This window comes from Carya illinoinensis, chromosome 15, assembly GCF_018687715.1.
Source record: "Carya illinoinensis cultivar Pawnee chromosome 15, C.illinoinensisPawnee_v1, whole genome shotgun sequence".
Classification (NCBI taxonomy): Eukaryota; Viridiplantae; Streptophyta; class Magnoliopsida; order Fagales; family Juglandaceae; genus Carya; species Carya illinoinensis.
The window spans coordinates 6,651,400-6,671,726 of NC_056766.1; the positions used below are offsets into that span (position 1 = coordinate 6,651,400).

Sequence of the window (20,327 nt, forward strand, 5' to 3'; positions counted from 1 at the left end):
TGATGCTCTATGCTATAACTTAGTGGTCCGGGGAGTGAGTATTATATTCTCTCCTCGCGTTATTGCTGAGTTTCTAGATTTGCGACGAGAGCCCGATGCCTATCCTGCAACAGCAGCAACGAGAGCAGCTGCGAGATCAACGACTGCACCATCTGGAGAGGACACAACAGTCGCATCCTCATCGCCACTGCCGGATGTACAGACCGCAGAGCTGGATGCTAGCTCGGATGATAGCGAGAGCGGTGATGAGGTACCTGATGATGGTCTCACAGACGATCAGGTTCGTGACCTAGTGCGAGACCCTGAGGCTCCTCCATATGATGGCAGTAAAGTGATCCGACAGGCCGACTGTATAGCATTTTTCAGAATGCTTAATTTGATTGTTGTGTATAACATTGATCCAAAAAAACACAAGACTGATTTTGGGATCGAGCGAGCCAGATTTTTGTTACGGTTAGCACAGGGAGAGCCGATTGATCTGGCATTATATTTCTTCCTCCGCATTCGCACAGAGTCACGCTATTCGGGTGGAGGTAGTCTACCATTTGCGCTTTTGATATCTAACCTCTTACTCCATTCAGGGGTTACAGTGACTTTGACTGAGCGGAGGTCGCCACAAATGGGGCCCGTTAACAAGATCACATTCAGTAAGAGCAAGGGTCACTTGTCGAAAACTCGTCCAGTCCTACAGGATCAGCCTCTGCCTACTGATCCAGCTTCTACTGCTGCTGCCCCTATTGAGAGACACCCTGCTGGGGCTACTCCAGATGAGGTACGAGCTATATTGGCGGACCACTGCGACATTTTATTGAGGGACTTCATTCAGCCCATGATGGAGAAGCTTAAGGACCTAGAAGGACGCTTGCAAACTTTACAGGAGGATTTTGATTTATATAATAAATAAATATTGTTAGTAATTTTTTTACTTTTTTATGTTGTATAGAACGTCTAACTCATTTTGGAATGTAATTATTAATGCAGTATAGTTTTTATTTTTAGTGTTTGCTAGCCTAGTCTTTATTGTTAATAACACATTTCTTCTCATTATACTTAGTGTTCACGATAATTGAAAAAATGACACTATCTTTAAATTAATATTTAGTTAACTAAAATATTTTTAAATTAATTACATAAAATTAATTATTTATGAATTTGTAAATATTTTAATTCATTGTAAATCATAATATATAATATATAGAACTTTTTATTTACTTTGGAAATGATAAAAAAATTAATAGAAAAAATATGTATTCTTACAATTTTAACAATATATCTTTTCAATTAAATAATACCGTTCGAACACGTTAATACTAATTCGAACAAATAATATTGCATTCGAATTAATTAATTTTCTGTTCGAATTAAATTTAATTAGTTCGAACGGTATAGATTTTTGGAGACGACCTAATTCGTCTCAGAATCTCAAGTTCGAACTAATTTGTTTTAGTTCGAACGGATTTATAAGGTTTTCCATGTTCTGAGATGAAATTAAAATTTCGTCTCAGAAAAGTACTTTTAGGGACGAAATTAAGAAATTTCGTCCCTAAAAATTAAATTTCTTGTAGTGTAATCATATGTCTAAAACACTTACAAACATATTACATTTGTTTGACAGTAAATTAAAAAAAAAATATTTTTTAAGATGAAAAAGACATTAATTTTTTAAAGATCATGAGCATATATATAATTGATAGAAATAAAATCTTATATATATCATTAATGTCAAAATATACCTGTGTACTTGTAATTAGAGTTAATCAAATGCCACGTTGGATATGAAGTATTACGTAGTACTGCATGTTATATTACAAGTAGATTATGCGATTAATACAATAATATTACTGGGCACAAGTCTATAGGTTTAATCATTTGGATAAAGTATTACGTAGCGGTACATATTAACAGATTAGATTAAGCAATTAATGTCCCATGCAATATATTTATATTCCCCAATTAATGGATTTCAAAGTCAACATCCATGAATTAAATTCGAACTTTACATATATATATATATATATATATATATATAATATATGAAAAATATTTTTATTATAAAGAGATTATATAAAAATAAACTTACAAATTGATGTGACTTGGTATAGTACACCAGATTGTAAAGTTACTTTTATTATAAAGTATATCTAACAGATTTCATGAAACTACACCAATTTGTAGATTTACTTTTATATAATCTCTTTATGTAAGCAACATCACTTGTAAGTATATCATGTACAATAGTGTCTAAGAAATCTATCCAAATAAGTCAAATAAAAATGTATTTGAAATGTCTCGTAGTGCTTAATTTTCATATTCTTTTCAAGTATATATATAGGCCTAAAATATATAGATAATTCGCACGACACATGATCTTCACATGTGATCTTGCCAAATACATTAAGACATGCACTATCTTAAAAAATAGAAATATTCATGACAAAATATATCATCCAATAAATTTAACAAAAAGTGAATATTAGTAATGTTAGAACTATTATTTTGGGACATTTGGAGGAGTAAAAAACCGGAGAATTGATTGAAGGGTTTATAAGCTTTTACAAGATAAGAAGGTCAACTTTTCTTATTTCTTATTGTTAACCACTTCGTTAAGAGAAATTATTTATACAATTTTAGAACGGGCAAATCTCGTGTATTTAGCTGTGTTTGATTATTAGAGTGAATTCAATTCATCCCAAACTTATAATAATTGATGGGACCCATTAATTTTTCAATTTTCTATGAAAAAATCGCTACAACAAATAGTAGTTTTGGAGATAGAATTAATGATTTTTTCCTATCAAATTTTTCTCACGAATGCAATTTGATAAATAATAATTAAATTTTCCTATCAAATTCACATCGTCGATAAATTTTTGCAGCAATTATTTATATTTGACCATTTTATTTGTTACAAGTTACAATTTGTGAAAATTAATGACTTTTTCTACAAAATTCAAATCATCAAAAAAAATTTACATATAATATTTTTTTATGATGACATATGCATCATTTCATGACGAAATTGGTTAGTGACATTAACTCACTACATATGATAGGAATTTTTGGAGTAGAAATTTTTCCCACAAATGTAATTTGGTAACAAATAATTACATTTTCTTACCAAATTCATATTTTCACTGCAAATATTTATATTCGACTATTTTATTTGTCACGAGTTATAATTTATGAAAATTGTAGACTTTTTGGAGTAGGAATTTTTCCCGCGAATGCAATTTAGTAGCAAATAATTGCATTTTCTTTTCAAATTCACGTTACTGGAAAAGAGTTTGCCGCAAATATTTATATTGGACTATTTTATTTGTCTCACATTACAATTGTGAAAATTATAGATTTTTTTTTACAAAATTTAGATCATCAGAAAAAATTTATTGGTAATATTTTTTTATAGTGACATATTCATCAATTCGTAACGAAATTGGTTGGTAACATTAACGTACTAACACTTTTACGAAATTGGTTCGTAATGAAAATAGTTTTGTTGCAACTATTTAATCCAACACTTTTACAACCATTATAAGTTGTCGCTAAATGTTTGTGATGATATTTTATTTTGAGATGAATATTGAATTATTTGTGGCGATGTTATACCGTCGCAAAAAGCCATTTAAAACAAAAATAAATAAAAAATTTAAAGGAGTATAAAAAATGGACGCGGCTACCATACCGCCTGAGAGTTACTGCTGGGCGTTCAATTTTTTTTTTTTCATATTTTTTAATCACTTTTTAATAAATAAAAAAATGCATTAATATATTTAAAATTATTTCCTTAATTATTATTATTATTTTATTTTTCCCAGCGGTACACTTGCACACAGCAGCATTTCCCATAAAAAATGATTTTACATTGTTTTTTAGCTTTTGTGCTTGGAATTTTGGGTTGCTAGAAATTAGGATTTGAGTGTTATTCTTTTCCTTACCAATTTTTTTTTTTTATCCTATTACATCTACCAGGGATTTCGTCAATAGCATACTAGATTGTGTCGGTTATTCTAGTATAGATTATGCTTTACCATCTTTGCAAACATTAAAAGTTCATATTTAAATAGACAATTTGTTTTGCTTTTTATATCATATAAAGAGGTAGTTCTGCATTTACAGAGTAATGAGGCTCATAGGGATTTCAATTTTTCCGATTCTTTGTGATGATTGGGTGGTTGACTCTGTATCTTCTTTTTTCAATGCTTTATATTATGTTCGGAGAAGAAGTGAAATTCAAGATAAGTTTTTCAATGCTTGATATTATGTTCAGAGAAGTAGTTGCACTGCCCCATCACAAAATCCAGCCAGCCACCACTGCAAAATCAGTAAGGCGCTCTCTTTCTTTACGCATTTATATGTTAAGAGAGTGGTTGACTTGTATTGTGGAGTGATTGGAAATTAAACAGATTTTGTGGAGTCTGATTTTTATTATCATGGGATTGCTGTGATTGGCTAGTACTCTTGTGTGTCTTGACCAAGTGATTGTTGGGTTCTTAATGGTTTTTGTCATTTGGTTTCAAGCACATGGTCGATGGTTAGAAGACTTTTTCAAAATACTTGCTGAAATGCGCTGGAATTCATTGTGACGATTTAGGCTGGAAATGTTAGCTGACTTTTTTTCCTTTGGCCAGAAAGTTAAAAAGTGATTTTTTACCTAATTCCAATGCTGTAATTTTCTTTTTCTGGTGTAGGGTTTATGTCCCACTGATTTTATCACTTCCAGCTATGGTCCTTTCATTGACCAAGAAAGACCAGCTAAAGGTATGCCATTTTATTGAAGTTTCTTACAAATTTTAGCAAATGAGAATTGCTTTTCAATTTGAGTACATGGTTTTCAATTATTTGGTAAATGCTTAGGTATCATGCTGTCTATGTTTTGCCATTTTCTCTGTATGGTGGTTTGAAAACGACGAGCACAATTATGGTACCCTATAAGCACAAAGGTTTATAGTTGGATCTATAGAGTATTGTTTTCCTCTCAGTCTTTTAGTTTGTATGTTGGTTCGAATGCACTTTGTATTGTTTTCCTCAGTTTTTTAGTTTTTATAAATTATATAATTGATGTTGGATTGTTTATAATAATGGTATGTTCACTACTTAGTGTTATACTTACTGCTTCTTTGGGATTCTTTTTCTTTCAGCTCTACTCAAGTGCACAAGCATTTGGAAATACTTCTCACATTTACACCGTTTTCAGTCTATGAAAGCTTGTTGGAACTTCCCACATATGCATTTTTTTTAGCAGGTAAATACTTCTTGGAATTTGTATGTTTTCTCTAATGTAAGAAATGCTACTACCATTATTAGTATTATTATTTGTTATTTAAAGATCACTTGTAAAAAAAATAGTTAGTTTAATTTAAAAAATCATTTTCCCCTTGTCTTGGATGTGGTTGGAAGGGATGCCTACATGTGGATTTGGCGTATTAATATTAAATTTATGGTGTTGGACGGATCGATTTAGTGTATGAGTTTAGTGTATTTGTAATATAATATTCACATTCTTTGTGTTTTAGGTGTAAGGCTGTAATACTTAGTAATTTTTTTTTTAATTACGTAAAAGATTATTTCCAGCGAGTAATATTTATCACAAAAGCGTATTTATGGTGATTTTACTAGCAACAAATAAGTATTTTTCGAGTTTAAAATTGCCGCAAATACGCATTGGCGACTTTTTCCGGCGACATTGAACCTATCGATAAAAAATTTACAATGCTAGTTAACCATGGTTAGCACACTTTTTATGAAAAAATTTTACATTTTTTATGAAAGCAAACATCGTCGGAAAAAATCATTTCTAGCAAAAATATGGACTAATTGTGGCAAAAATGCTTGTGGGAAAAAGCCCAAAGGTGCCTTGAATCAATACTTTCTCTTATAGAAAATATATGTATTACTCACGATCACCTACTGTTAGAAATAATAGTAATTCGCACGAGATGTATGCTGATAGCTGATAGCTGAAAGCACTTTCTGTTGCCACGAAATTTCGGGGAGTGAGCTACGAGAAGATTTGGCAGGAAAAGGTTAATTCCAGCATAAATAGATACTGATTGTAATGAAATCACTCGCAAGAAAAAGTACTATTTGTTATAGTGAATTAAATTCATTTCAACTTATTTTATATATTTGAATATATATATATATATATACAGAAACTTCGGGCAGGAGCATCCTTTAAATGGAGATAAACGGAGACAAATGAGGTAGTGACACGTAAGTCACCCTTCAATGAGGTGGGTGCGCTGCGTTGCAGGTATTTTTTTTTCCATTGTTTCTGTCCAGCCAGCCTCTCTCTCTCTCTCTCTCTCTCTCTCTCTCTCTCTCTCTCTCTCTCTCTCTCTCTCTCTCTCTCTCTCTCTCTCTCTCTCTCTCTCTCTCTCTCTCTCTCTCTCTCGTACTTCTAGCAAGCAATACAAATCCATTAACTGCTACCATTAATAGCTACCATTGGGGTTTTTATTCCTATTGTTTCTATCCAGCCAACGAGAGAGATAGAGTGCCTTTTGAAAGAAAGCACCGATGATCATTGTTCACATTTTTTCTCGAAAATCTATTTAATTTTTAACGCGGCAATCCCGGTTTCTTTCAACTTCTTTCTGTATCCAAAGCTTGTTAGCCACCAAATAGACATTCCTTCCAACAAATTTGATTAAAATTAAAGACCATATCGAAACTGAGTTTTGCTCCCATACCTTGAGTAAGGTAAACTATAAATCCATTATATGTTGTTGTAAAAGCAGGCACTAGGGAGCCAAACAATACCTCATTAACTTCAAAAGAGAAAAAGTCAAGCAAATGATACCCATTAATCACTATTACCACTGTTGCCACGAGCCATAGCTTTTGATGTTTTGCTTCTCTGGGTTCAAAAGAGACACAGAGAGAAGGAAGAGTTGCCAAAGAGAGATCCGAGCATGGGTAGGGGTTTGAGTTTCAAAGGAGTTTCAGAGGAGAGTTTTTTATGAATGGGTAGGGGTTTTGGTTCTCAGATGTTTTGCTTCTCTGGGTTCAAAAGAGATACAGAGAGAATGGAGAGTTGCTTGTTTTCGTGTTGCGTGAAGAGAGAGGTTTTGAGAGTGGGGTGGGGGAAGTGGGGTCTGCGAGTGAGTTTCCATGCATCGCGACAAGAAATTTTGAAAATGTAGCCGACACGTGGCTTTCACCTATTGGCCTCAGTTAAATAGGCGTTGTAGGAGTATCCGGTGAGAAGTTATTCTCATATATATATATATATATATTTCAACATATTTGAATTCAAACACATCTTAATGGGATTTACAAAATACTACTATTCATATCAACTCAGATAATCTGAGATCACATTAACATCCAAATGCATCCAAATCATTTATTTAAAATATTGGATAAATCTAGAATCTACATAAATTTATTTTTTTAATAATTGAATTTATTTATTTCTTTAACAACACTTACTCATTTTCATACAACTCATGATCAATATTTGGAGTTCTTTCTAATTTCTCACTCGAATTAAATAGTTTATTTTGGAGAGTAGAGTTGAATGTGATGATATTAAATAATCATGTAACATCACAGTATTTCATGAAAATCTTGAACATGCACATTAATTGTTAGTATAATATCAATATCTTTTCAAATTAAATCATCCAATTTCGTAAAAAATAATTGGATAGCATCTCTATTCTGCACCATTCCCCTAAGCTAAACACAAAAGATAGATGATCACATTGATCGGTAACAGATCAGAGAAGGTACCCTTGGAGCACAATCAACAAGTACTAGTACTTGAAATTGGCCAATATATATAAGGTAGGGACAGGCATATATAGAGTGATGAAAAGTTTGAATTGCAGCCAACCAAACAGGCCTAAAGTACCACTACTGCAGCCCACTCCAATGTCGAGATCTAGGCAATTAAAGCCTCTCTCATGCATCCTACTGAGCCATTTGGCAATTAAGCCTAGCTAGCATGCCCGACGCCTGATCGAGAGACCAGTTCAGAGACATGAAAACCAGAGTGTTAGCTGATGAAAATATTTAACACATGCCCAAGGCCCAGCCCTAGAGCCTTCTGCCAAGATCTGGTACTGCAGTATTATAGCATTCTTTAACTCCGTTTCCTTTGCTACCATGCATGTTAATGTGATATATGATATGATATGATATTATATATATATATATATATATATCCATAATATTGGATACAGGTGGAAAAGCATGTAAAAATGCCCAAACTTCACCAAAATTTCAGAAACATAATTATAAGTAGAAACATGATTTCTGATCCCTAGCTAGATTTGACATACTACATGAGCATTGGTCGGTATCCTGATCCGGTCCCAGATTGGTTACAAAATAGACCATCCACGTACGGCTGATGATCTGATTTACGTTCATACCAGCACACGGTTTTCCCTCAGGTCCCATGCATGCATGCCTTTGAATGAAACATTAACACACGAATTAAAAACCAAAATTTAATTATATATATATGGATTTAATTCAAAGTTGATATGTAAGTAACTAATCCGGCCGAAGTATTCAAAGTTGATAGTTGAATTATTTCAAAGTCACATGCGTGCATGGTACACTGATATATATACATGACTTGGACCGTCCGATCCCTCAGCCACATATCAATTCAGTGAGGGGATTCAAGTCTAGCTCTTGACTGATATGGTAAACAGCGTATGATCTAGGTAATTCGGTTGCCGATCAGTTAAGCAGAGCTGGTGGTGCTAAAGACGTTGATCAGTCTAAAGTTTTTTTCTTGTCTTCTTTCTTACTTAGATTAGCATGCATGCATGGGGGAATTGAAATTGAATTTGACAGCTTTGCCAAAATTTAGACATAGATTATAGTTTTTTTTAGTATATATTTTGTATATGCACCTTTTTTTTAAACTGCTGCTAGCTACTAATAGTTTACATTTGTAGTATTTTTAGAATAAATATAGTTGTTAATGTTGTTTTTCCTCGTATCATGTTTTGTTTAGTACAGATTGATACTACTATAGTTTCAGTTTTTGATAATAATGACTATTTATGATGAAAACAAACTTATTTTAGCATGAATAGTCATTTTTGCATGAAATTATTGATTACAAATAAGCAATTTTTTTATAGTGCCGAAAATAAAGACTATTAATAAAATTAGAAATAACGTCCCTCTTCTTAAAAGGAAAAAAAAAAAAAGATGATGAAATTTTGTTTTTTTATGATAAAATCTGAGATGAAAAGTAGGATGTAGCAATATATAGTTGGGACCATAAAGATAATAAATTAGTCGCCCACCGATCGGGATAAATTTTCAAAACGCTAGACTAATCATATTATATTGGAGAGTAGTGTTGAACTTTGAAGTTTGATTAAAACAAGAGAAAGAGAGATGGAAAGGCTGGCTCTCACGCGGAGTTTTGCATGTTAGTTAGACTTCTCACATGATCCACGAATCTCCAGCTTAATTAATTGCATGCCTTTTCAACGACTGCGACCTCTATCTTCATGCATCTTAAGATTTTGGCCCTCTTTTCCCCGCCTTTAACTCCCACTTTACCCCGTTGATCTTCATCCTCACAATTAAGTACATGAAATATCCCTCATAATGATCTTATCAGAAATTGCTAACAATTAATTATATATGATCTTGATCATTTCCTGTTTGTGTGGGTTTTGAAAACTTTTAATTGACTCGAAAATATTGATAATTTATGTTAATTAGACGTGGACATAACTCAATATGTTAATGATATTAATTCGATCAGTCGCAGGACATGAATCATGATACTATGACATTATATATACTCTTTAATTTCAAAGAATAATAATAATTTGGAAGATTGGTCTAGTTCTTGTCCCCAATTTCAGTACTTGAGTTTCAAATGAATCAATGGGACTGATCTTTTGGTCAGAACTATATATATATATATATATATATAATGGCTGATATCACTCAAAACCAAGCAACTTGATAAGGGTGAGAGCATGGCCACTCAAAATTCATATGATAAGTATCAAAGAGCAATAATATTGGCCATGTCAGGTTCCTAGCTAAAAGATAAGAGCATGCTATAGAACAGTTGCTAAAGATCATCACAGGCGTAGTACATATTCCCAATATAGTTATTTTATTGCCCAACTATTAATTCTCTTCATTTAGACGCAAAATACATTTTCCTTTAAAGTAAAAGGACAACCACTCTGTGCTGACAAGTGGGTTGAAGAAATAAATTGGCATGGGAAGGGCATCATGTGTGTCCAAAAGACAGAGACAGTACTCGCAAAGCCAAATTTTAATAAACTCCCCCTCGTGTGTTACATTGATTGCTCGCTACTTTACTCCATGAACAACGCCTCCACCAAAAGCCTTACTCTTTAAGGCTAGCAAAGAGATCTTCTTTCTTCTTCTTCTTCTTGCATGCTAAATTTGCTGTTTTTCTGTGCTGCTGCCATGGCCATGGATCCTAACCAAGTTCCTCCTCAAGGTCTAACCCCAGAAGAATACCTCGAGCTCGAGCCCGTCATTCGAAACTACCACAAATTCGAGCCCATGCCCAACATATGCACGTCCCTAATAACACAGAGAATCGATGCTCCGGCTCATGCCGTCTGGCCTTTCGTCCGGAGCTTCGATAACCCCACAAAATACAAGCATTTCATCAAGAGCTGCAACATGAAGGGTGATGGCAGCGTCGGAAGCATAAGAGAGGTCACCGTCGTTTCGGGGCTCCCGGCCTCCACGAGCACCGAGAGGCTGGAGATTTTGGACGACGAGAAGCATATACTGAGCTTTAGGGTTGTCGGCGGCGAGCATAGGCTGAATAATTATCGGTCTGTCACTTCGGTGAATGAGTTTGAGAAAGAAGGGAAGGTTTACACCATTGTCTTAGAGTCTTACGTTGTAGATATACCGGAGGGGAACACCGGCGAGGATACGAAGATGTTTGCGGACACTGTGGTGAAATTAAACCTTCAAAAGCTCGCCGTCGTCGCCATGGCTTCACTGCATGGACAAGAATGATCGAGATTGATGTGCATGCATGGTTGCTTGGGACAATAATGGTGGGTGGGTTGGATTTTTTTTTTTTTTTTAATTTTAATCAAGTGGTTGGTATATGGTTCTTTCAACTTTGCAAGTTGGATTTTTATTTCTTTTTTTAAATGGTTAGACAGTTCGGATTGGTTTGTATTTGTTGGGTTCTGATCCAGTCATTATTGTGTAATTCTGGGTCTATTGTTTAAGATATATTTTCAGCTGCTATTCAATAAAATGCTGAGAAATAGTCAATGGCCAAACCAGAAATCCCATTAAATTTCATATATATATATGTATATGTATATTATCCTAATGATTCAATTGTAATATAATTTACATTGAACGGTAAGATTTCATATTCTGAATTCGGTATATTAGAGCATACCATCCACATCATCACTTAAACAGTAAAATTTAATTTTTAAAATTTATCTTTTAAATTAAATTATATTATGTAATTAGTAATACTATGTAGTGTAGATGAGGAGTTAAGATAACAATATTAATATTATATATTATTTATATATTAGATCGATCGAGAAGCTTTGAGATCGTTCTTAATGATGGTGTTATACATATGATCATGTGTCAAATTCTTTAAAACCTCAATCATTGTTTTTAATGTATAATACTCAAACGATTGTGTCTGATTCTTAATTTGCGGCTAGTGCCATTATATTTCTAGATCTTTGACCGACCTAATTAATTAATTTATATTTACATTATGACACTAATGATATCTTTTCATATGATTATGACCCTTAAACTTGCTTGTAAGTCATAATTAATTAAATAATATTTTAATTAGTAGAAACTAGCTAATGATCTTAAAAATAAGTCATAACACCGAGAGTTACTTTCCTAATTAGTTTTCGTGTACTCCAAACAGAAAACTACTTAATGGGATCATGAGTTCTCATTCCATGGGAAATGAATATAATATGTAATAGCCTTGTGCGCTTATATATATATATATATATATATGCATGTACATGTAATATTGTAACGTGAGAATTGGGATTATTTGAAGACTATACATCGAGATATCACATGAGTAGGTGAGCAGCTATATATGACTTGGTGTGCAAGTCATGTGTGCATGCAACATTTTATCGTGTGGCTTGAATGTGATCAACCCTTAATTCAACAGCAAGGACAGAGTAGCTAGATTGCATGACATTTTTTTTGTGGTGACTTGTGAGTAACCTTAGGAGGGCACATGTGACTTTGAAGCCTCCTCATCTCTCACAAATGTGTCAACTCCTCAGCCACTTATTATTGTTTTTGAGATTTTTTTTCAACATGTGACATGATTGTACGGTTTTCTTTTAAGTTCCAAATTGTGACAGTTTAGCAATTATTTAATTATCACAATTAAACTGCCAAATATGGGGTTTTTAAGATATAATTCTTACTGTTAACTGTCCATAGGATAATATATCTATAGAGTGTGTATATATATTATACAATATATATTTTCAAGAGTTCAAATCTAAGGTACCTTAGAATGAGAGATAGACATATAAATTGCGACTCGTAACATTTATTAAATATTTAATGTTGCTCGAGAAATTCACCCCGATAGCTATATGCTGTAGTGGAGTTCATTTTATGTGTCTATTCTTTTCTATTTTATGCCCTAAATTCAGTTAAGAACTCTAAGAAATCCAAATCCTACACATATAACGTATATGTAGATAAGGGTATGCTATAAAAGATTATGCTAATAAGGTTGGAAAAACGCTTAGTTTAAAAAAGTTATAAACTAATATTGTTTGACGTAGTACGGTTATATCTTAGTGTTAGCTAAATCTAATATATATTAAGCCACATTAATTTATAACCTTTGCTTCTACAGTCTTGTTTATAAAACCTAGCAATGTTTTCATAGTTAAAACTTTGAAAGAAATTCTTAAGGCCGGTTTGGTTGCTATCTCATATGGGTTGTATGGCACAGAGAGTTTGTCTATCTAAACGGTATGAATTGTTTGTATTTCATCTCTAGATTTTAAAAATATGTGCTGACATAGACAATAAAAAGTAAAATAAACAATGTAAAACTATCGAAAACCTCAAATAAATAATGTAAAACTGACAGAAACAGTAAGTAGGACTTGCATGGACTTCCAATATAATTAAAATGAACCCTTGCTTCAAAACTGCTAGGTATATATGGGCCTAGGTAGTAGGTTGCACAACCCAACTGACTGGCCCAAATTCGTGATCAGATTAGGCCCACATTACATAACTGTTTGGTGAAGATAAGATAAAGGTCAAAATGCCAAAACATTGGTACTCCTTTGTACTCATTCCAATCTTTTAGGGCATGCAGTACTGCTGCCATATTCTTAACTTCTTGTTGTCATGGCTGTGTCCTTATTCAGGAAAGGAATCAATAATCACAGGATTGTACTATTTGGATATTGTTTGTATTTTGAGTTCTGTTGGGAAGGAAGATTGATAATATGTGGATTATATTTCCCCATTATCTTGAGATGAAACCATACTATTAATGTGATTGTACTACTTTATTTGACATCATATTATTAAAAAACATTAATATTTATATAAATTATTTTAATGATACAATATTTTTTAATAAAATGAAAATAAATCACATAATTTTAAAGTAGCAAAAAGAGTACATTTAGATGACAAATACTGAAAATAAAATTATCATGTGGAAAAAATTATTTTGGGGGCCTACATATCTTTTAAAATATAGCTTATAGGTATAGATTAGGCATTTAACATGTAAAAAAATTATTAAATGGGTAGTGATAGGGTTACTACTATCCATTTAATGCTTATAAAGAATTTAAAGTTTTTTATTTTTTTATTATTTTTTTAAGTATTTTTTTAACATCTTTAATCATTAAGAAAAAATTAAAAAATATATAATTTTATTAATAATTACTTTCTTAATCATTAAGTCAAATAAAAAATTTTAAAAAAAATTAAATACAAAAAAAGTAGTAAATAAATAATAGGATGGTTATAACACTATCATTTTCCAAAATTGTTTTATTCTCACTGGCATCTATTAATTTTGACTTTTGATTCAAAGATTATTTGAATAGTGAGATGATATGAAATTATTTTAGATAAAAGTTAAAAATTAAATAAAATATCATTAGAATATTATATTTTAATAATATTATTTTTTTTATTTTAAAAAATTAAATTATTTATTATATTTTAAAGTAAAAATCTACTGACCAAAAGTAGAAATGAATATATTTGATAAATTATCATAAAAAACATATTTTAAAAAATTATATTAGCAATGTTAGATATAATTTTAGGATAGTATAATTTATTATTAAAAAATTAAATTTTTATATAAATTTTATATTTATTATTTTAAAAAAATATAAAAAATTTATACATCTTAAAAATATAATTATATATCCTGAAACTAAATTTTGACACTTCATTTCTAATATTGTTTCCTTGGAATTACATTTACTGCTTGTGAGTATTCAGACAAAATGAATTTATTTAACACGACAACCACCCACTTGTCAGAATTTAAAAGAAACTTTCCAAGAAAGAAACTATTTTTCTTCATTATTTAAAAGAAACTGTCATTTCTGGAAAAAAAAAAAATACTGCACATCACACTGTTCTGCTATAGTGTTTATTTATTTCAGCTGCATTCATTACTAATCAATTGTACCTTCTTCTTTTTTATGGGCCATTTAAGCTAAACTCATCACTGCCAAATTGTAGGGAAGATTGAATTATCACATCAGTGATCCCAGAAAATCCCCATAGATCCGAGACATTTTGAAAACATTAAGCATATAATTATGATCCAGGAATAAAAGGCATCATTCGATACCTCTGTTTTACAGGTTTATAGAGATTATAATCACGAGGGTCGAGGAGACAATTATGATCACCCAGAGTCTGAGTCCGAGCTCAAAGGATGCCTGCCACCCACAAGAGGAGTAGATGGGGCCTGTAATTGCTACAATAAATTGTCAAAGATCTTCGCAATCCCACTAGATTTTCCCATCACCCAGTGAGTTTGCTTGCATCATCATTTCAGACTCCTCTTTCTTTCTCAAAAAAGTACACTGTTAAGACAGTGTTCTTTTTCACTCTTTGCACAGTTGCATTGCCTTAACCCTTGAGTTGTAAGATTCTTAAGAGAAAGTGTGAGACTTGCTTACCCGATTTTACTCTTCTTTCTAATCACATTAGCTTCTCGTCTTAAAATAGGTGAAAAGCAAAGCACTTTGTCTCAGAAAATGGGGCTGAGGAGACCTGGCATGAACAGAAGTTTGAACAGAGAGAATCCAGATATTTTGATTGTGATGATTGCAGAGGAGCAGATAATGAGAGGTGGTGGCGAGGACAAAGGAGATCAGAGACAGAGGGAAGGGATGGGCCCTCTAAAGACTGCAGCAGAAATGAGTGGCACTGCACCAAAGGGTAATGTGTTTCCCCCCCCCTCTCTATCCCTTGTTTTTTACTCGCTTGACGCTTCTGAGTCCCCTCTCTCGCCCTCTCTCTCTCTCTCTCTCTCTCTCTCTCAATGAATGGATACATTTTTATTCATCACCACCTAGCTCTCTGAAGAAGCCTTTTTCGTTTTTTCGGCACTCTTTTAGTCTCGCACTTGATGGATTCTGAGAATCGATATCCTTTATTTTTCAGACCCATTGGCCATTTTTGTTTTGAGCTTTAAATTTTGAGGACAGAAAGAGAGAGGGAAAGATTGTGGGTCTTGATGGGGTCTGAGTGAGTCGCTGAGACTCTAACTTCAGATTCTCGGGTTTTGGGTTCTTGAAGGAATACCCACTTTTTTCCCTTCCTGTAAAGAAATTTACCCACTGTTTGTATTGGCTCTTTAATTTGTTGGGGTTTGAGCTTGGACAACGTCCGTGATCTTCTTAGCTTTTCCACCTCTTTTTTGATAAAAAAAGAAACGAAGGGTTTTTTCTAAAACCACTGCTTTCTGACTTCTGATTCATATTCTTTTGTGGAAAAAGAGAAAGCTCGATTACTTTTGAACTTTGCACTGCAGTAGCTTGTTTTGGGTTCCAAAAGCAAACCTATGCAGTGCCAAACTGTTTGATTTCGGAGGTCTAATTTGGGAGATCCTATGAACCTGCATGAAAATTCTTCACACTAGTCTTTTGCTTTCTGGAAGGTTTGGTGGAGAAATCTGCAGTCTTCGTGAGTGTTTTGCTGTGTGTGATAGTTCCTCTGCATATGAATGGGAGGTTGGTTGTTCTTACGTGTATCCTCTTCCTTTTGCCTAATGGCGTATGCTTCCACCTTCTATGCAATGTGCTCAGAATGGTGCTAACTGCTATAATTCTGACTTTGAAAGATTTCTAAAGCTTTAGTATACTGATGTAGATTTTTAGGTTCATTCCACTGCATCTTTTGGTGCTACTTTGTTGTGCTAGAGTAACATGGTTTAGGTCTGACTTGGTATTGTTTCTAGGCTTCTAGCTCCTGTTGTACCCATCGTTTAAATTTCAGTGTCCAAAGATGTAGAGAGCTCAAAAAGCTATTCTAAGCAAATTGAATTGTAATGAGCTTCCAGCTCACTTTGTTCCCATCGTTTATGGACATTTATATGTAGTTCCTTCGTTTATGCATCTTCTTTTAGTTCTTAATCAATTTCTGTTCCACCTCCGCAGGTGTTGAATGATTATTGTCGAATGGAATCTTCACCTTTTTATGGTTTAATTATGCCTTGAGTATTTTTTTTAATAAGTAATTATGTATTATGCCTTGAGTATTTGAAAACTTCAATTAACTTACATGTTACCTCTCTGAATATTGATATTGTATTATGTCTTGCTAAGAAGATGAGAGGAGGGGGGGGGGGGGGGGGGGGGGGGGGAGGCGGGGGAACTTGTTAAAAAAAAAAAAAAAGATGAAGGGTAAAAATAAAGTTGTAATTTCATTCAAAGTAGGCCTTCAGACTGCGGCTCGAAGTTATTTCCTCCCTCGTACTGAAACAATAATATTTGTTTTCTCAATATTGTAATGATGTTTGTGCTATAATGGATTTTAACTTATTTTCTTTTTTAGGTTGGTCCAGGTTAATATTACTTGACAGACAACAATTGAAAGTGTGAAGGTAATGATCTCCCCAGAACTTTTAGTGACAGAATTTTCCAGGATTCGGGATGCAGTTCTTGAAATGAAGCTGGCCTAACATACATTTGAAGCACAAGAATCCAGTTACGCAGCCCTTAGACCATCAATGCATGATGCCTTCTAATTTTTGGTGTCCCTTATGATGGAGAATAATTTGTGTATAGTTCCAACAGATATGGGAAGCCAAAGTCCCGTTGTCATAGATGGATTTCCACCACGTACAACTTCAAACACACTCCTGCAATCCAACTCATTTGACCTTAACAACCAAAACCACATAATGACTGGATTTCCAGTGCTTTCTGCATTGCAAGGAGAATCAATGAATGGTCTCCATACTAATCCAAATGTTGAGCGGGTTGTTGATTCTAATGCATTGGTTACATTGCTAGGAAGAAACGTGGCGAGAGATGCCTCACTTTGCCATTCACGTCTCAGTGGTAACACTCAGTTTCAAGACCAAGCAGCTGGAGGAGCAGCTATATCTGCTGCTTCACATGCTACATTCCCGGCTGCAAAATTTGATCTTCAAGAAAATCTAAACAATTTAGCAATTTTGGCCCCTTCAATCTGTCCTTTGGATGTTTTACGAACTTATGCTTCAAATGGCTGTTCTAATGCTTCTTTTGCAACATCTTTGAGCTGTGGATATGAAGATGTACTTGGTAATACGAACACAAAGTGGGAGACCAAGTACCCCGCTCCACTAGAGCTTGTTGGGAAATCACCAGTAAGAGCAGAGCTTCAGCCATTTTCATCTACAGCAAGTATCATTCCAGATGGATGGATGTCATCACATAGTGGAAATGTGACCACAAATGCTCCTTACAGTTCCTCCAATTTTAATAATGAGCTCTCGTTAACTCTTGCTACATCTGAGCCTTCTGTTCTCAATGAGATTAACATCCCGGATCAGTGCTCTGAAATGGGTATGTCCGGTGTGACACGCCATTGCTTGAATGAAACAACATTAAGTTCTGAACAGACTTGCAACAGTAAGGAGCTTTCTGTAAGTTTTGGCTCTTACAGATCACCTGAGTTCTCTCAAGTAATACTAGGATCAAGATATCTTCATGTAATCCAGGAGATACTTGCTCAAATTGCAAACCATTCACTAGAAAATCTAGACCATATGAGTTATCCAACTGCTAGGAATGAGGCTGGTTCAAATATACCGTTCTCTTCAAGTGTCCCAGCTGAAAGATGGATGTCTTCCACAGTTCCTGATGTGGATGGTGGATTGGAGCTTCAAATGGAGTTCACATTGCAAAGACGGACAGTTGAAGCTAAGAAAGCCCAACTGCTGACTCTGCTACAAGTGGTATGTGGGTTTGGTTTATTCCACTAGGTAGTTCAACATTTTCCTAATTGGGTCTTGGTATTAATTGTTTTCCTGGTTGAAATAGATTAGTGCTCTGATTTTGTTATTCTTGTTGGCATTCATGGTTAGGGACGTTGTAACTTGTAACTTACAGTAGTGGATCAAAATAGAAATTTCAATATGGTTGACCATGTGTCTTCAATTACTGATTTCAATGTTAAAAATTTCAATATTAAAACTTCAATGGTAATAAAGCTTTTGTTCTAGGCCATATTTTTGCACTTACGAGTCTTGAATATCTTTACCTTTGTTGATTCAGGTTGATGACCAATACAGCCAATGCGTGGATGAGATCCATACTGTTATTTCTGCATTTCATGCTGCTACCGAGTTGGACCCTCAGATACATGCTCGTTTTGCTCTGCAAACAGTGTCTTTCTTGTATAGAAACCTGAGAGAAAGGATTAGCAACTATATCCTTGCAATGGGAGCACATTTTAACAGCACATGCAAGAAAGAGAAGAAAAGATCTTTTGAAACTTCTTTCATCCAAAAGCAATGGGCTCTACAGCAGCTAAAAAGTAAAGATCATCAGTTATGGAGACCCCAACGAGGCTTGCCGGAAAGATCTGTCTCAGTTTTAAGGGCATGGATGTTTCAAAACTTTCTTCATCCGTAAGCTCTCTTAGTGCATAACATTTTGACATTTGTGCTCCAAGTTTAATAGATTATTGTTCAATTATCAGATAGATATATTTGGTGAATTTCACATATGTACATGGATTGATATACAAGGAGCTCTTGCACGTTTGATTAATGTCAGGTATCCTAAAGATGCAGAGAAGCATTTACTTGCAGTAAAAAGTGGATTGACTAGAAGCCAGGTACTTCCTGCCTCCATTATAGTGGATTGATCATTGAAGGATTTAGAATATTTGGAAATTTTAATGATGACAAGTGCAATTTTTTTTTTTAATTCCTCCTTTTAAGAAAAATCAATCAAAACTGCATTTTTGGAATACAAATGGAAAAAAGATAGAAAGAGCAAGTATAAGAACTCTTTAACCAACTCGCACTCCCTCTCTCTCCCCCTTGGAGACCAGAAGTTTTGTTTCTTTTGTAGACTATTTCTTCAGAATTGTAATTTTATATTTTATGATTAGGTATCCAATTGGTTCATCAATGCTCGAGTTCGGCTGTGGAAACCAATGATTGAAGAAATGTACGCTGAGATGAACAGAAGAAAGGTACAACGAGATAAGGAAGGAACCCAAAGCAACCATAGAAACAACATGAGCATCACCAACCATAGATTTAGTTCCACATGAAGCTGAAGGAAGAAAAGGTACATAGAAAATTGCGAGGACAGTTTCTTTGTCATTCTGTAAGAAACAAACCTTATCTAGAACCTGTACATAGTCCTCCATTGAAGTGTGGGGGGCCTTTAATGATTACACTTCTCTTAATTACATGCTCCCCAGCATGAATGCCTTAGGCGAATCAGAATTCTGTGTAGCGTACGTGGAATTGTTTAGTTTTGCATGTCTTCTGCAGAATGCAAGATTTCCTTCCATTCAGTTTAGAGTTCTTGTCTTCCATTAGTTGCTGGTTCCAAGTGTGCTTCATCAAACTCCATTTGTTGGAAATCTCTCTCTCTCTCTCTCTCTCTCTCTCTCTCTCTCTCTCTCTCAATTGAATATAATTCTTTCCTGACTGGGAAAACCGATCCTTCAACTGTTAGTCTGTTAGCATCTATCAAGACTTGCGAATGCTACCTAGCTAGAATAGAAACATGCTTCAATAATGGAACTCTTCAAACGTTATCACTCTCTGAGAGAAAGTTGAACAAAAAAAAAAGTTGAAA

At 33.9% G+C, this 20,327-nt stretch overlaps 3 protein-coding genes across 5 annotated transcripts; all 3 read left to right on the plus strand.

Moving 5' to 3' along the window:
• Positions 1 to 3,934: 3,934 nt before the first annotated feature.
• Positions 3,935 to 5,443, plus strand: LOC122295616. Its single transcript, XM_043104683.1, has 3 exons — positions 3,935 to 4,322; positions 4,689 to 4,758; positions 5,139 to 5,443. Exons 1-3 carry the CDS (start codon positions 4,161 to 4,163, stop codon positions 5,237 to 5,239), a joined length of 333 nt encoding a protein of 110 aa, XP_042960617.1. The 5' UTR covers positions 3,935 to 4,160; the 3' UTR covers positions 5,240 to 5,443.
• A 4,747-nt stretch (positions 5,444 to 10,190) lies between these two features.
• LOC122295774 (abscisic acid receptor PYL2) lies at positions 10,191 to 11,276 on the plus strand. The gene has a single exon (XM_043105008.1). It carries the CDS (start codon positions 10,399 to 10,401, stop codon positions 10,999 to 11,001), a length of 603 nt encoding a protein of 200 aa, XP_042960942.1. The 5' UTR covers positions 10,191 to 10,398; the 3' UTR covers positions 11,002 to 11,276.
• A 3,418-nt stretch (positions 11,277 to 14,694) lies between these two features.
• Positions 14,695 to 20,040, plus strand: LOC122297505 (homeobox protein ATH1-like). 3 transcript variants are annotated; one of them, XM_043107582.1, is made up of 7 exons: positions 14,695 to 15,043; positions 15,244 to 15,456; positions 16,178 to 16,250; positions 17,074 to 18,463; positions 18,783 to 19,138; positions 19,287 to 19,347; positions 19,627 to 20,040. In XM_043107582.1, the coding sequence occupies exons 4-7, from the start codon at positions 17,282 to 17,284 to the stop codon at positions 19,789 to 19,791; spliced, it is 1,764 nt and encodes a 587-aa protein (XP_042963516.1). In that variant the 5' UTR covers positions 14,695 to 15,043; positions 15,244 to 15,456; positions 16,178 to 16,250; positions 17,074 to 17,281; the 3' UTR covers positions 19,792 to 20,040. The 3 variants fall into 3 exon arrangements, with proteins under 3 accessions (XP_042963516.1, XP_042963518.1, XP_042963519.1); XM_043107584.1 differs by lacking the exon at positions 16,178 to 16,250; XM_043107585.1 differs by lacking the exon at positions 16,178 to 16,250 and having other exon boundaries at positions 17,084 to 18,463.
• The last annotated feature ends 287 nt before the right edge of the window (positions 20,041 to 20,327 follow it).